This window comes from Lissotriton vulgaris, chromosome 1_2 (genome assembly GCF_964263255.1).
Source record: "Lissotriton vulgaris chromosome 1_2, aLisVul1.2, whole genome shotgun sequence".
In the NCBI taxonomy this organism is placed as follows: Eukaryota; Metazoa; Chordata; class Amphibia; order Caudata; family Salamandridae; genus Lissotriton; species Lissotriton vulgaris.
In genome coordinates this window covers 319512349-319528064 of record NC_141686.1, presented here as the reverse complement: position 1 = coordinate 319528064, position 15716 = coordinate 319512349, and the positions used below count along the sequence as shown (strand labels likewise).

The window sequence follows — 15716 nt, the reverse complement described above, 5'->3', positions numbered from 1 at the left end:
TTTCTTTCTTTCTTTCTTTCTCTCTCTCTTTCTTTCCCTGCACTCTGCTGGTCTGTACATTGTCTGTCTCTTCTCTCTCTCTCCTTTGACCCCTGCCTTCTTTCTTTCTTTCTTTCTTTCTTTCTTTCTCTCTCTCTTTCTTTCCTGCACTCTGCTGGTCTGTACATTGTCTGTCTCTTCACTCTCTCTCCTTTGACCCCTGCCTTCTTTCTTTCTTTCTTTCTTTCTTTCTTTCTCTCTTTCTTGCTTTCTCTTTCTTTCTTTCTTTCTTTCTCTCTTTCTTTCTCTCTTTCTTTCTTTCTTTCTTTCTTTCTTTCTTTCTTCTTTCTTTCTCTCTTTCTTTCTTTCTTTCTTTCTTTCTTTCTTTCTTTCTTTCTTTCTTTCTCTCTTTCTTGCTTTTTCTTTCTTTCTTTCTTTCTTTCTTTCTTTCTTTCTTTCTTTCTTTCTTTCTTTCTTCTTTCTTTCTTTCTTTCTTTCTTTCTTTCTTTCTTTCTTTCTGTCTTTCTTTCTTTCTTTCTTTCTTTCTTTCTTTCTTTCTTTCTTTATCTCTTTCTTTCTTTCTTTCTTGCTTTCTTTCTTTCTGTCTTTCTTTCTTTCTTTCTGTCTTTCTTTCTTTCTTTCTTTCTTTCTTTCTTTCTTTCTTTCTTTCTTTCTGTCTTTCTTTCTTTCCCTGCACTCTATCGGTGTGTATATTGTCTGTCTCTTCTCTCTCTCGTCCTTGACTCCCCTGTCTTTGCTCTCTACCCCCACAGCTGGTCTACGAGGCTGGGGTCTCCTTCCTCGCCATCATGCTGGCCTGGTCGTGCCTCGCCTGCCTCATCTTCGTCAACTGCCTGGTCAACTGGCCCAAGGAGTCCTTCCCGGCCCCGGAGGAAGTGACGTACACGTGAGTACACCAAGGACCTGAACTTAAGCAGTTCTGCTGTTCTCAGGAGATTTTGATCGTAGTTGTGGACACGCAGTCCTCCAAAGCCTTTGGAGGTCGCTGGGTAGCAGGACGGGTTGTCTTTTGGTGCAGGATCATCGAGGACTACAGACAGGCCGGTAGAGCTGGGGCCAAGTCAGTGGTATTCTGCAGTCTTCCCTGCTAGTGCGATGCTGTAGCTCTTCTTAGGTCGGCAGGAATTGAAGATCAGGGCTCCCGGGGGCACCTAAATGCTACATTTAGGGGTGTTTAAAATAGGCCTGGGCGGCAAATTCCATTCCGCGAAATTGCCCAAAATTCTGCGTTCCGTGACTTCGCGAAATTTTTTGCTTGTTCGCGTTCTCAAAATGCGTGTTCGCAATATATTTCCCCCGAGCACCCAAACACGATCGCGAACAGTAAAAAAGCATTGCGAACAAGCAATTCCGTATGTTTGCGGAATTTCTGCGTGTTCGCAGAGATTTTTCACCGTTTCGCGGAGATTTGCGTAACACGATTACGCAAATTCCGCCCACCCCTAGTTTAAAGGGAGTGCTAGGTAGGAGCCAATGGGCTACTTACCATAGGTCGCGCCTATGGCTTTGCCAATATGTTTTAGCTATGGTGTTTCTTCACCTTTGTAGGGATGATATCATTGTGCAGAAGAAGGTAGAGTAGGACTCGTGCATGTTTTGGACGTTCTCGAGGCACACGGCTTGCTGAGGCATTACCTGCACCTGCTCTTTATGTTGCTGCTGCTTCTGAAAACAGCTCCCATGCAGAGGCAGAGCAGCCGTGACGGCACCAGAAGGTGGAAATCGCTTTGTATGAGGGGGGCGTGGCTAGCAGCCGATCATGGCGGCAGCATAAGGACGAGCTCCGCAGCTGAAGCGGCCTCTTCGACTATCCGACTCATAATCCGCCTCAATTTTCAAGCCCTACAGGAGGGTACCGGAGCCCAGGACCGGGCAGAGCAAGTAGCGAGAAGCAGCGTTCAAATCCGACGCCTGGGGACCGAGTTACATCGCGGCTGCGGTTTGACCTACTTCAATCGCTTGAACCGGGACCTTCCCTGATCGAGTGGCCCGGCAGGAAGTGCAGTTGATCCGGGGGACCAGGACCGGAAGTGTCCGCAAGCCGCAAAGGACGGCCGAAGACACAAAAGTCACGCAGCCAGACTGGGCGCCGCCTGCGGTCCAAGGAAGTGTGACTGCAATATAACACTGTAACCGGTACCCCCAGCCCTGCTTGAAGTCGGACCGGCGGCCGCAGGCGGGAGGGAGCCTAGGGAGGTGAAGGGCAGCCACCATTTTCTAGGCCAAGGAGGTCACTGCGCACTTATTGACGGTTGGCACACTTCGCCCTGCGGAACACCCTACCGGTGCCCGATTGATGGGCCTGAGCACAGCAAAAGACTTCACCCGGTTCAGGAGCCCAATACGGTCCCCCGGAGGACCGGGGAGAGACAGCTAGTTGATATCGGCGGACACTTGAGAGGCGCCCTGGCCGGGCTCACGCGTGGACGAAAGCACTAGCATTCTGTGGCCGAAGTGGGTGAGCCACTCCAGACAAACTGGAGCGGAGAGGCCCGAAAAGCACGAAATCTAAAGGCATGGCAGGGAAAGGACCCAAGGGCGGCGCCACACAGACCCGCATTGAACGATATACGTCCGACAAACCAGCTACCTCCCCAGTGACGGGGAAGGATACGGGGGGGCAAAACTGCAGATACCCCGAGAGGAAAGAAGGCAACGTTGGAAGATGTGATGCATGCACTGGCTCAGCTACAGACGACGGTGGGTTCGATCTCCACGGATGTCACTTTGCTAAGAGCTGACCTCCACAAAATGTCGGAGAAGGTCAAAGACATGGAGGTGGTCACAAAATCCCTAGTGGAGGATGTCTCCGAACTTCAACAGGCAATGGGGAAGATGGAGCAGGACAATAAACTGCTGCGTGAGAAGCTTGACGAGCAGGAAGGGCGTTCTAGGCGGAACAACATCCGCATTATTGGGGTGCTGGAGTCGGAAGGCATAAGAGCCATGGACTTGTTTGTGGAGAGCTTAATCACGGACGAACTTAAACCGAAAGGCTTGTCCACCTTTTTCTCCGTGGAAAGGGCCCACCACGTGCCGGGAGGTCAACCGAAGCCGGGGGCGGCTCCGCGGCCCATAATAGCCCGCCTGTTCAATTTCCGCGACCGAGACGCCATCTTACAGGCGGCCAGGACATCCCCTCCTATTAAACTCCAGAACTCCACCGTTGCCTTCTTCCCCGACTATACGGTGGACGTCGCACGCAGGCGAAGAACCTTCTTTGAGGTTAAAAAGGAACTGAGAACACGAGAACTACCATACTCCATGCTCTTCCCTGCGAGGCTTAGGGTAGTGGCAGAAAACAAAACTAGGTTCTTTGACAACCCAGAGGCGGTGCAGGACTGGCTGGAGGGGTGGAGACCGGGACACCACCCGCGACGAACCAACCGACCCCCAAAGGGCCGAACTGCGGGAAAACATCCGGACTCCCAGGCGTCGGGAGGGGGCCCAGAGAGCAGTGCGTCCTTGGGAGCAGATGGCGGCCAAGAAGAAAATGAGGAACAGTAATCTCCAGACTTCTATGTTTCATTAGACTTATAGCGCTGTACACGCACTTCCCGCCATTGGACACTGGGTGATGGACCTCCGAGGGTGTGAATGAGAGACCGCCGGCAGCGGAGAGTCCCTCACCCCAACGCGCAAGTACACTGTTTTGGGGTTGGGGTATGCACCCTGCTCAGTTGGGGGGGTGGGCAGTTTGGAGTCCGTGTAGCAGGGGGGCAGGGAGGGGGGTGGGTAGGGACACAAGAATGGTTAAAGTTTGGGACCACTTGGTCCTGCGAGTTCTGGTTTTGCACACACACATGTTCATTGGTATGACTCAGCAATTGGGAAGCATCGTATGTCACGGGGACAGCCAGATGGCGGGAGGTTGGGAGGAGTCACATCTGCCTTACACTCGTCTCCGCACACCACCTCACTCATGGCGAGAAGGCCTCGCGATCTATAGTGATCCCTCCGTTACAATGGAGAGGGACTGTATCCAACGGGCTCCTCCGGACCCGCCCACCAGCTCTTCCTATGGCCAGGATAGATAACCACACCACACCAGCCCCGTTGCGGATCAAGTCATGGAACGTTAGGGGCCTGGGCGACAAGATCAAGAGGGGCCTGGTACTGCAAGGCATTAAGAGACAGGGACCCACCCTAGTTCTTTTACAGGAGACACACTTGTTGGGGGCGGCCACACGGGCTCTGGATAGGAGGGGATACCGTATGATAGCACACGCTGAATTTACCTCAGGGTCACGTGGCACAGGTAGATTGCTAAGAAAATCCTCCCAAGACATAGTGAAATCCACTAAAATAGATGATCAAGGCCGCTTTGCGGCAGTACATGGCCAGTGGGAGGGTAAACTGCTAAATGTGGTCTCCGTTTATATCCCGCCGGCGTTACAATCAGTAGCTCTGCCGGACCTCGGCAAATTCCTGCTGGAACTCCCTGAAGGGGATTTGCTTGTAGGTGGAGACTTTAACATGACACTCACGGACACCCTCGATCGATTCCCCACACGCACACAAGCAGATGGCCCTAGCAAGCTACAGAACTTTCTGGAAGCACAGGGTTTGGTGGATGTATGGCGTACACTGCACCCAGATCAGCAACAGTACTCCTACTACTCAGCGACTCACAATAGTCTTTCAAGGATAGATTACTTTTTCACACTGGGTAACGGTCTCCTCAACATTAGCGAGGCAAAGATACAGCAGAGAGGCATCTCGGATCACTCACCGGTCACTCTGACCGTAGCTAGCACAGGCACCAAACGCAGGAGGGTGTATCCGATCTTTCCGGGGTATCTCAAAGCCCCACAGATTAGTAAAGACCTGAAGAAAGTGACCCGGCTCTATTTTGAGGAGAACCAGTCATCGGTGGACTCCCCTTCAATACTGTGGGAAGCCTACAAAACGGTGTTCAGGGGTCAGGCTATTGCAGAGATAACAAATCACAAGAAAACACACAGGAAGGAAGCATTGGAATTGGAGTTGGGCCTTGAGAGGGCCAACACTGCCCATATGGCAGACCCATCGGAAGACACACTTCATGACCTACAGATACACCAGCGCCGCCTCACCGACCACTTGAGACGTGTGACAGTGGCGGACATTGCCGCGACTAAACACAGGGTCTATGACATAGGGGATAAAGCTAGTAAACTCCTGGCATGGTTAGACAAGAAACAAGGGGGGGGGGTAGGAATATACTACAAATTACGGACTCTTGTGGCACTGTCCACACCCAACCGGAGGACATAGTAGAAGCCCTGTCTGATCACTTCCATGACGTATACACTCCAACGATAGTGGTGACGGAAGATGAGGCCTGGGACGCCCTCGAATGGGCGCCTCTGCCAAAACTGACGGAAGAGGCGGCGAAGGATATTGACGCCCCCTTAACAATTGACGAAATTCAATCGGCCATTAACTCCCTCCACTCGGGTAAAGCTCTGGGCCCCAACGGGGTGCCCATTGAGTGGTTTAAAACAATGCCTGAATCCCTAAGTACGCCCCTTCTTCAGATGTATGAGGAGAGTAGGTTGAAGGGAACATTGCCCCCAGATCAACGGATGGCGACTATCGTTGCTATCCCGAAACCGGGTAAACCGCCCAGTGACTGTAAATCATATAGGCCTATTTCCCTCCTGAACCCGGAGGCCAAAATAATAGCAAAAGTACTGGCAAACAGACTTATGCCGTGCTTAAGTCAGCTGATTCACCCGGACCAGTCCGGCTTCATGCCGCATAGAAGCACGGCCCTGAACCTTCGCAGGGTACACGGAGTTGTGGCAAGACTCTCAATGTTAAAAGAACCGGCAGCGATACTATCACTAGACGCCAAGATGGCGTTCGATTTGGTGGAGTGGAACTACCTCTTCGCGGTGCTCACCCGTATGGGCTTTGGTCCAGTCTTTATTTCCTGGATAAGGATGCTTTATAAGGATCCCATGGCCAGGGTAGTAGCGAATGGCCACATATCTCGGGCCATACGTTTAGGACGTGGTACGCGACAGGGATGCCCACTCTCGCCCCTCCTTTTTGCTCTGGTTCTGGAACCTCTGGCAGTCACTATCCGTACTACGCAGCTACTGAAGGGGATACAATGGGGTCCACAGTGGGAAGACAGAGTGCCCCTTTACGCGGACGATATGTTAATCTACCTCACTGACCTAGAACACAGCCTTCCCAACCTCCTAGCAATCTGTAACTCACATGGGCGAGTATCAGGTTATACCATCAATTGGGCGAAGTCGATACTTTTTGAGCTCAAGGGGCCTCTCCCGCCACTGCCAGACTCCTGTCCGCTGGAGATAGCTCCCTCTTCTTTTAAATATCTGGGAATCCACATCACTCGAGATGAAACAGAGTTCGCACGGCTCAACTTGCAGCCTCCCTTGCTCCGGCTCCGTAACGATGTGCAACACTGGAAAGAACTCCCACTGACATTGCTGGGCAGGGCAGCATTATTTAAAATGATGGCCCTGCGGCGCTTTTTGTACGTCCTTGAAAACGCCCCACGCTTGATACCAGCCAGCTTCATACAGAGGGTAACAGCACAGATCACGAGTCTGCTCTGGGGGAACCAGCCAGCTCGGATCTCGCACACAAAGCTAAATAGGAGCTGGTATGATGGAGGCATTGCACTGCCTAATATGCAATTATATTATTGGGCGGCCCAACTCAAGATCCTTAATCAGTGGGCGCACGCCCCGCAGGATGATCCAGCATTCAAAGCGGACAGGATACAACTGGGTACAAATAGTTTACTGGCACCACTATATCATCGGGGCACTGCGGCAAAACTCATAGGGCCCACTAAACACACCGTTCAACTGTGGTACAAGGCACAAGCGAAGTTACACTGGGATGGGACCATCACAAAGCTCACGCCTCTGTGGGACACCAAGGCACTGGGTCATCTACGACGCACTAAGGGCTTCACTCAGTGGGACAACATTGGGATATCGACCGTGGGAGACATGTGGACTAGGGAGGGAGTGGTTTCGTTCGCGACGCTTCAAGAACAGTACGAATTGGGGGATAGCGAGCTGTATAGATACATACAGATTAGACACGCCCTACAGGCAGTAATCCCACCAGACACGTCTCCACCAGAATCCTCCCCACTAGAGGACCGTCTGCTCACAGATTTCATGCAGGAAGGCGCAACCTCATTAACATATCGTAAGCTAATCAACAATTTACCTGACCCGCTGGAGAAGCTAAAAGACAAATGGGTGACCGACGTCGGAGACCTAGACGAGTCCGACTGGAACGCAGCCATGGCGTCTCCACGTGAGGCGGGTATATCATCTAAATTCCGTTTGGTACAGTTTAAAATCTTACATAGGATTTACTACACCCGAACAACGCTACACAAACTGCAGAGAGCAGACCATCCGTATTGTCTCAGAGGCTGCGGGGAGGAGGGCACGTTCATACACACGCTTTGGGAATGCCCACGTATTGTTAGTTATTGGCAGCGGATTTTACGCACCATTGCACAGACACTTCATACCTCACTCAACTGGACCCGAGGGTATGTTTACTAAATGTGTGGGGGCCTACAGATCTCACTTTCTATGAAAGGGTGTGGACTACGATAGGACTTATCACAGCCAAACGAGATATCGCACAGAAATGGGGAACAGCGGATCTCCCCACACTGGCACAGTGGATCAGGAACATGGATATGCTTATGTTAACAGAAAGGGCAGTCTACAAACTAAGAGATAACCCGCGCAAATGGAATTGGTTTGGCAACCGTGGAACTCCTATAGGGGGGATATTTGTGAGCCATTGACGGAAGAGGATCTTGAAGGTTCTGACGAAGAGGAAGACACTGAATAGGGGCCGAGGCCAACGGTGGGCTATCTACATGGAGGGGACGGGGCTGGTCACGTAACGGTGGGATTTGTCGGGGGGGTGTGCGGGCGGGATGTGATCTTGGAAGAATTGCACAATTGGTCCCCCACAGGACAACTTCGATGCTAGATAACACGCTAAGAGTAACTTGTTGTCGTACTGGTTCATGTGTGCAGTTTCTTTTAGTTTACGTTTAAAATGAAAACAAAAAACACAAAAAGCAAATTGTATTTTCATTGTAAATTACATTTGTTCCACATAATTGATCATCTTGATAATTGATACGATCTCTACAACCGAACAGGATTTAAGGTCTCTGCTCTGATTATCTCTACCCCATACTGCAAGCCGGCCTCAGGGTTGTAGGCGGTGATGATAATGCTATATGACTTTGCAATAAAAAAAAAAAATTTTTTAAAAATCGCTTTGTATAAAGCTGAAAAAAAAGCAGTGGGAGAATCAATATACAGCAGAAAGAAGTCTCGACCTCGGAAAAGTAGTGGGGGCGAGCAAGTAGGAGGGGTGAGATGGTGTTGGGCTTGGCACGGGAGATCCGGGAGATTGGGGAGATGAGTCATGGGCAAGCTGACAAAAAAAAGAATGTTACCTTGTGCAATGAAACCGGTGTTTATGTAAAGCAGTCGATGAAAGGGCTCAATGACTTTCCTGGATAGTGCGGAGTATTAGCCAATGGCGGCTGCACGCCTTTCTGTGCAAAATGTGCGCCTGTGCACTCCAGGCGTGCGTCCGCCATTGGCTAGTACTTCAGTAAAAACAAAAGATGGCAGACGCTATAGTTAAAGCCGACCGGCTTGGCAAAGTAAATAAAGAAAGGAGCGCTGCCGCGCTGGCTACGTAAATATAGAAAGGAGTGCAGAGGCTACAGTCAAAGCGTACCATGCTGGCAACGTAAATAAAGAAAGGAGTGCGTCCATTATAGTCAAAGCGGACCGCGCTGGAAAAGTAAATAAAGAAAGGAGCGTAACTGCTATAGTTAAAGCGGACCACGCTGCCCAAAAAATTAAATGGCGAGGAAAAGGTGCAAGCTGGTTTTCTTGTAAATATGACGCAGCTGCCATTAGTAAACAAGCTGTTTTTGTAAATATGATACGCCCGCCATTACTAAAATCTATGAAAGCGGGTCCTGTGCTGCATTACAGGAAAGCATATCGTGGGTGGAATAGGAGAAATCATTCATGAAAACAGTGCTCATGGACTAAATATGGGCAAGCAAAGAAAAACCAACGGGGATGATGGACGGAGTGTTGAACATTGCAAGCACTCACCCCCAGTCAACTGATCAGAGTTGAATCAATCATCATTCTTTAGCTAACTCCGCCACCCCAGTTCAGACATGGCCATGTGCAAATCAGTCTGACCCTGTGCCTCATGGGAACAGTCCAGCCCGAACTGCCAAGCCATGTCTTCCCTGGACCGGAAACAAGCCTCCTGGGACCGCTTTCTGGCTAATCAGCCATCATCAGCCCGGCTTGCTTGAATCCAGTGGCAAAGTGAGCAAGGGACCCACGTCTGGGCATACCATGCCAACTTAGGGCGAACAAAGCAAAACCAAAGAGGATGATGGACGAAGTGTTAAACATTGCAAGCACTCACCCCCAGTCAACTGATCAGGGTTTAATCCATCATCATTCTTTAGCTCACTCCGCCACCCCAGTTCAGACATGGCCATATGCAAATCATTGCATCGTCAGTTGACTGTGCATACCGATGACAGCACTTCTGTTCTTTTTGGGGTATTCTTGTGATAGGCTTGGGGTGGGGGAGGAGTCCTTTGCACTATTGCTGCTGCAAAGCACTGGCTAATCAATAATCCTTCAAGTATCACAAAATCAAAATGTAATCCCACAAGGTTCTGAACGCGTATCCAGCAGTGTGTGAGGTTGACAGCGTACTCGCTTCAGATCTCTTGTGGCTCACATCGGCCTTCGTGCTAATATTTCTCCACACAAATCGGCACAAAATGTATTTAATAAAGGAACACACGTCGGATTATATAACTTTAAGTTGTTACTCCTCTATATTTACCTTGTGGAATTACATTTTGATTTTGTTATTCTGGAAGGATTATTGACCAGCTGGGTCGGAATTATAACGGCAGTAAGGTGTGTTGAAATCCTTATCCAGAATATTACAGCCCTGAAGAAGTCGAGGGCAAATCCCTAACGATGAAACACGTGTTGCTGAACTATGTGTTGATTTTCTTGAAGAAAGACAAAGAAAAGAGCAGAAGAGATATGACTTGCCTCCCTCTACTTACCTACTTTTGATGAACATTCATTGAACACGGAAGCTGGTGCATAGGACTTGACATTATCTACATTTAGGGACCGCCCACTATTGTTCTGTACAGGTTTCCACCAGCCAACCAGAAGGGTCTAGCCACAGAGTCTCGCCCTGATTGGGTGATGGCAGCCAATCAGAGTTGCAAAGGATCCTGCTGTTCCTGGCTGTCAGTCATTGGCAGATGGTGGCCCAGTTGCCAGCAGCCCTGAATCCGCCCACTACGCCTGGACTAGGGTAGGTGGGCCGGGCGTCTCACGCTGTTGGTGGGTCACTGGACTTGTAGTAGGGGGAAGTAGAACCCTGAAGAAGCAGATTCATGCCGGGATCGGATTTTACTTACCATAAAATAAAAAAATACCCTCCCATCCCTTGAGTCCAATGTACGTAGGAGGGAGGTTGGCTTAATTTAAGAATTAACTGCGGGTTAAAATGTTGACCCAATCAAAGAGTAGAGTTGTAGAGCGCTTCTTGTCACCCGTAAGGGTATCCAGGTGCACAAAGTGTTGGTTGGGGAATATTTTTGCAGGGTTGAGATGTTAGAAGTCTGTATTTTAGAGTTTATGATTTTGCCTGAGGTATGTTTGCCATCTCTGTGTTTTCACAAGGGACCGGAATCCTATTGTGCCGCATTGCAACAGTACACAACCCTTCCTCACGTAGACACTTAAACAAACACCTGCTGATCTTGGCATTCATCCTGGGTAAACTGAACCCTCAACCCAGGCGGGGCCGCCCCCACACCCGTCCGCCAACCAGGGCACCCAGACCAGCCTAGTACTTACTGTTCCCAGGGAAAAGAGATGGCACACTTCCCAAAGGCAGTGTAACTGGTGACTGCGCCACCACCCCCACCCCCTCAAGTGGACAAGTCCAGTCCCTGGAAACCATGGGCCGGCTGGGTCTTGCGATCCACCGCTGCCCTGCGCAGCACAAGGCTTTTTCCTGTCATTAATAATGTTGTCAATAGCCACAGCGTCTTATGCATAGCACCCATGCGTCACATTGGGAGTGTGCACCTGCTTTGTGCACCCCCAGGGCATTAGGGTACTACAGAAGGGGTCACAGATGCTGTGGCTACATGTGCACCAGTGCTATCTTGAGAACACTTTCCCTCATTTGCATAGGGGCGTGGCATCCCATGAGGGCAGTTCTCTTGTTGGGGAAAGCGGTCCTATGGAGCCCCAGATATGCCTCTGTAAGTGGGTACAGTGAGTGAAGAGGGGGTAGGAGTGGTGTCTGGATGGTCTAGGAGTGCTTTCTGTGTGTAGTAGCTGTGTGCGTGGGTGGGGCAGGAGCTCTGTAGGGGTGGTGTAGGAGCTCTGGTCTGTGTGTTGTGGTCTACGAGGGCTAGATGTGTGGCGGTGTAGTAGCTGTGTCTGTGTGGGTGGTGTAGGAGCTCTGTAGGGGTGGTGTAGGAACGCTGGCCTGTGAGTCGTGGTCTACGAGGGCTAGATGTGTGGCTTGTAGTAGCTGTGTCTGTGTGGGTGGTGTAGGAGCTTTGTAGGGGTGGTGTAGGAGTGCTGGCCTGTACATGGTGGTCTACGAGGGCTAGATGTGTGGCGGTGTAGTAGCTGTGTCTGTGTGGGTGGTATAGGAACCCTGGCTGTGGCTCACAATGTATATGTCCAATTTGTATAGTTGACCTTTGCCCTTTCCTTTGCCTTGGTCAATGCAGGAAGAAGATTAAGTTGAGCGGGCTGGCCCTGGATCACAAAGTGACCGGCGACAGGTTTTATACCCACGTGGCCACCGTGGGTCAAAGGCTGAGCCAGAAGGGGGAGCATGAGAAGAACGTGTTCTCCTCGACTGAAGAGATCCATGGAAAGGAGTCTGCGCCCCAAGAAAGTGAGTACTAACCCCCTGACCTGAACATGTGAGGGGAGAAGGGAAAGTGTCTACTGCAGGAGAGTAGGATCTGCTTCTTATAGTTACCCCCACTTTTTGCTGATGTTTCGCTGTTTTCGACTTAGACTGACTGGGATCCTGCTATTCAGGGCCCCAATCTATCTGCTTTCTCATGTAAATTGATTGCATGTACTTTAGGTACACCTCAGATTGGATTTTGGTGTACCCCCGTCAAGCCCCTTGTATATGGTATACCATGTACCCAGGGCATAGGTACCCCAGAGGGCTCCCAGGGGCTGAAGCATGTAATGACCGGAGAGGCGATTAAAAATGACACCACAAGTCTGCTACAGCAGCCTGTGTAAGGCGGTGCATGCACCTCTTACTTAGATATAGGTTCCCTATATATGTTCTAAATCACTACACATATAAACCTATCAGTCACCCCTATCGCAGGCCTTAGCAATCCTGAAGGCAGGGTGCTGGGTTTTATGTGAGAGGGTGCCCCTGTATGAGTAAGGCCCCTCTGCAGCTTTTGGAACCTATTTTCCGGGGTTGCCTGTGATGCAGCCAACCGTATATATTTAAGTGCATTATAACCACGCTGTAAATGCTAACTTTAAAGCTGCTGCTTAGAAATATGTTGATTTTGGTGTCAAACACCTTGGAATCATACCTCCCCGCCAGTTAAGTATGATTCCAAACTTCTAGAGGGACTTATGTGAAACACCGGTACACCCGGTACCAGCTTTCTTGACCTGGGCATCACAAAATGGATGCTGCCAGCCACAGACACGAGTCTGCCCTTGTGCTGCTGAGCCAAGCTCGTGCAGAGGAAGGCCTGACATTAGGTTTCCTGTCACAGGGAGGTGAGACCACCTCCCAGACAGGCTTTAGTGTATTGGGGCTGGGTGGGCGCACTCCTAGAGTACTGGGGGCACATTTGGTGTCCCTGTGCATAGTCCAGCTCAAACCGGTTGCAGGAGCCATTTGCTCCTGCTCTGGCGCAAAATTAGACAAAGGGCATGGGTGTAGCCATCCCTCTATCCTACCCCTCCCCTAGGAGGGTCCGCAGAGTTAGTGCAACCCCTTCCTTGGGTATAAAGTGGGAAACCAGAAAACAGGACTTTAGATTTTACCTGGAATAAACTCTGCAAGCAGAAACCAAGTACTTTAACGTTCTACACTTCGCTGGACGACAGAAGAATCTCTCTAGGAGTAAAGGAGTTACTCCCCTGCAGCAGCAGGCACCTAAACGCATCTGACCGGCTTGCATTGTAGGAAGGTGGATATCTGACTATGGTTGCCCCCAACTTTTTGCCTGGTGTTTTGCTGGTTTTTGACTTAGTTGGCCTGGGATCCTGCTATCCAGGACCCCAGGCTTCCTGCTCTCTCTGTAAAATGGACTCCATGTACCTAAGGTGCACTACCAATTGGTACTGGGCCACCTTATCAGTCCCTGTACAGCATACCTTAGGTATCCAGGGCATAGGTGTACCCAGGGCCTACCATGGGCTGAAGCATGTATTATGCCACCCCTGGCTGGCCATCTAAACAGACACAACTGGCTGCATGACAGCTGGGGCATGGTGGTGTAATCACCCTTTGCTTTAGATATAGTTCCCTATATCTAAACCTAAAATGGACACCCGTATTCCTATCAGTTACTCCTATGGCAGGCCTTATCAATCCTGAAGGCAGAGTGCTTGGAATTATGTGAGATGGTGCTCTGGCATGAGCTGAGCCCATTTGCAGCTTGCGGAACCAAGCCCTAATAGCTGTTCCATGATAACGCTATACCATATACTCTTAAGTGCATTATGAACCTGGCGGTCAAATGCTAACTTTGGCATAGCATTATCAAAACATGTCGAGTAAGGTGTCATACGAATTGGAATACTACCCCCTCGCCAATTCTGGCGACGGGGGTAGCATTCCACCCTTCTAGTGGGACACAACATGTATGTAACTGTGAACCCCGGTTAAAGTTAACTCGAGCCTCAGCATCACAAAATGGATGCTGCCACCACAGACACAAGTCTGACCTCCTGCTGCTGGGAGTCCTTCCAGGGAGGGAGGCTCGGACAAAGGGTTTCCTGCCTTGGGAGGTGCTAGCACCACCCAGACAGGATTTTGTGTATTAGGTAGGACAGGGCTGAAAGGAATGATACATGCCCGGGGCACACAAGGTGTCCCTGTGCATACACCGGTCTGAACCAGTTCCTGGGGCACTCCAGCCCCAGAGCTGGCGCAAGACCAGACAAAGGAAAGGGGGTGTAACCACCCCCCTTCCTGGTCCCACTCAGAGGAGGGACCTAGTCGTAGTGCAGCCCCCTTTAGCTGAATAAAGGTAGGAGCTGGTCCCATTCCAGATTAGATTAATCTTGACAACTTCCATGAAGAACTCTTGACCTTCACCCTCCTGAATATCAGAAGACTGAAGAATCTCCCCTATGGTCAGGGAGTGACCATCCTGCTCTGCAGGCACCATCAAGCTCCTGTGCGGTTTGCTGCAAGTCCTTCCTTCCTGGAACCAGACGACCCAGCTCGACGAGACCCGGACCTCCAGACTCCTCTGACCTCTACCCACATCCACAGTACAGCTGGGCCCGTGGGTGCGACGAGCAACTTGGAGACGGCCATCTTGAAGAAACCTGCACAGCGCTTCCAGCACGACCGCCGAGGGATCCTCGAGTGAGTGCACTGGGGCCTGAGAAGCCCCACACCGACGCAGCTCCTGCATCAAAGACCAGCCCCCAGCATCCACGTGATCTGCGTGGGGCCCTTTTGCCTGGTTGCTGCTTTTCCTGTTGTCTGGTCACTTGCCGGCTGGCTAGTGACCTCTGAGACGACGACCCGAAGATTTCAACACTGCTGGTCTGGCCCCCCAGACTGGCCCTTGCTTCCTTGTAAAAGAGAAGCACCCCGGACCCTCCTGGTCCGCACCAGTCGCCATCTTTGTTCCACCGCGTGGCTTGCACTTGCCAAGGCCTGTTGACCAGATCGACGATCCAACACCGCCAGCAGCAGCAGACTACGTGGGACAGCTCGTGCCTCCAGCCTGGTCGTAAAGAACAGCTCCTGGTCCGCGCAGCTACAGAGAGAAGCGTCCCTTCTTCCACCTGATCGCGGCAACAGTATCTTGTTCCCTCCTGGTTCCAGCACCGTCACCGGGTAGTGACCGAGACTCTGTCCCCTTCCCTTTCAGGACTTCTTCTTCCTAGTTCCATCCTTGGAACCACCGGACTCCTCCATCTGGCCGCCTGCCAGCAACTACTTGTTTCAGGCTTCATCAGGATCAACGCAGCAAACCCGACACCACTTGAGCCCTATGCACCCGCAGCCTGTGGGTTAGGTAACTATAGCTTCTAGGTGCTGAAGTCTGTGTTCACTATCCTAGGGTCCAGGTCCACTGTTGTTTTTCCTCCATCCAGCCGGGTTCGTCCGGAATCCGTAAGTCTTTAAACTGTAGCATCCATAGACGTTTATACGCATCTCGCGTGTGAGTTTCCACTCTGCACGTGAGTCCAGTGGGCCTCCTGCTGCTTACTTACCTAGTTTGTAGCGTAGTCCCAGCGATCCTCCAGCCTCTGGATCTTCTTACAGCACTTTCTTTCCTCGCATTCCATTGTTTCAAGTATATGGTTTGTCGTGCCCCTATGGCACTATTGTAAATCGTGCAACTTAAACGTATTTTTCCTAAG

The 15716-nt window shown here is 50.8% G+C and overlaps 1 protein-coding gene across 1 annotated transcript in view; it reads left to right on the top strand.

The window, feature by feature from the left end:
- Positions 1-15716, top strand: part of SLC43A1 (solute carrier family 43 member 1) — a 294136-nt gene that overhangs the window by 193937 nt on the left and 84483 nt on the right. Inside the window, exons 7-8 of the mRNA XM_086953367.1 lie at positions 753-886; positions 11843-12012. Coding sequence (XP_086809493.1) covers positions 753-886; positions 11843-12012 — 304 coding nt within the window. The remainder of the gene's footprint in view (positions 1-752; positions 887-11842; positions 12013-15716) is intronic.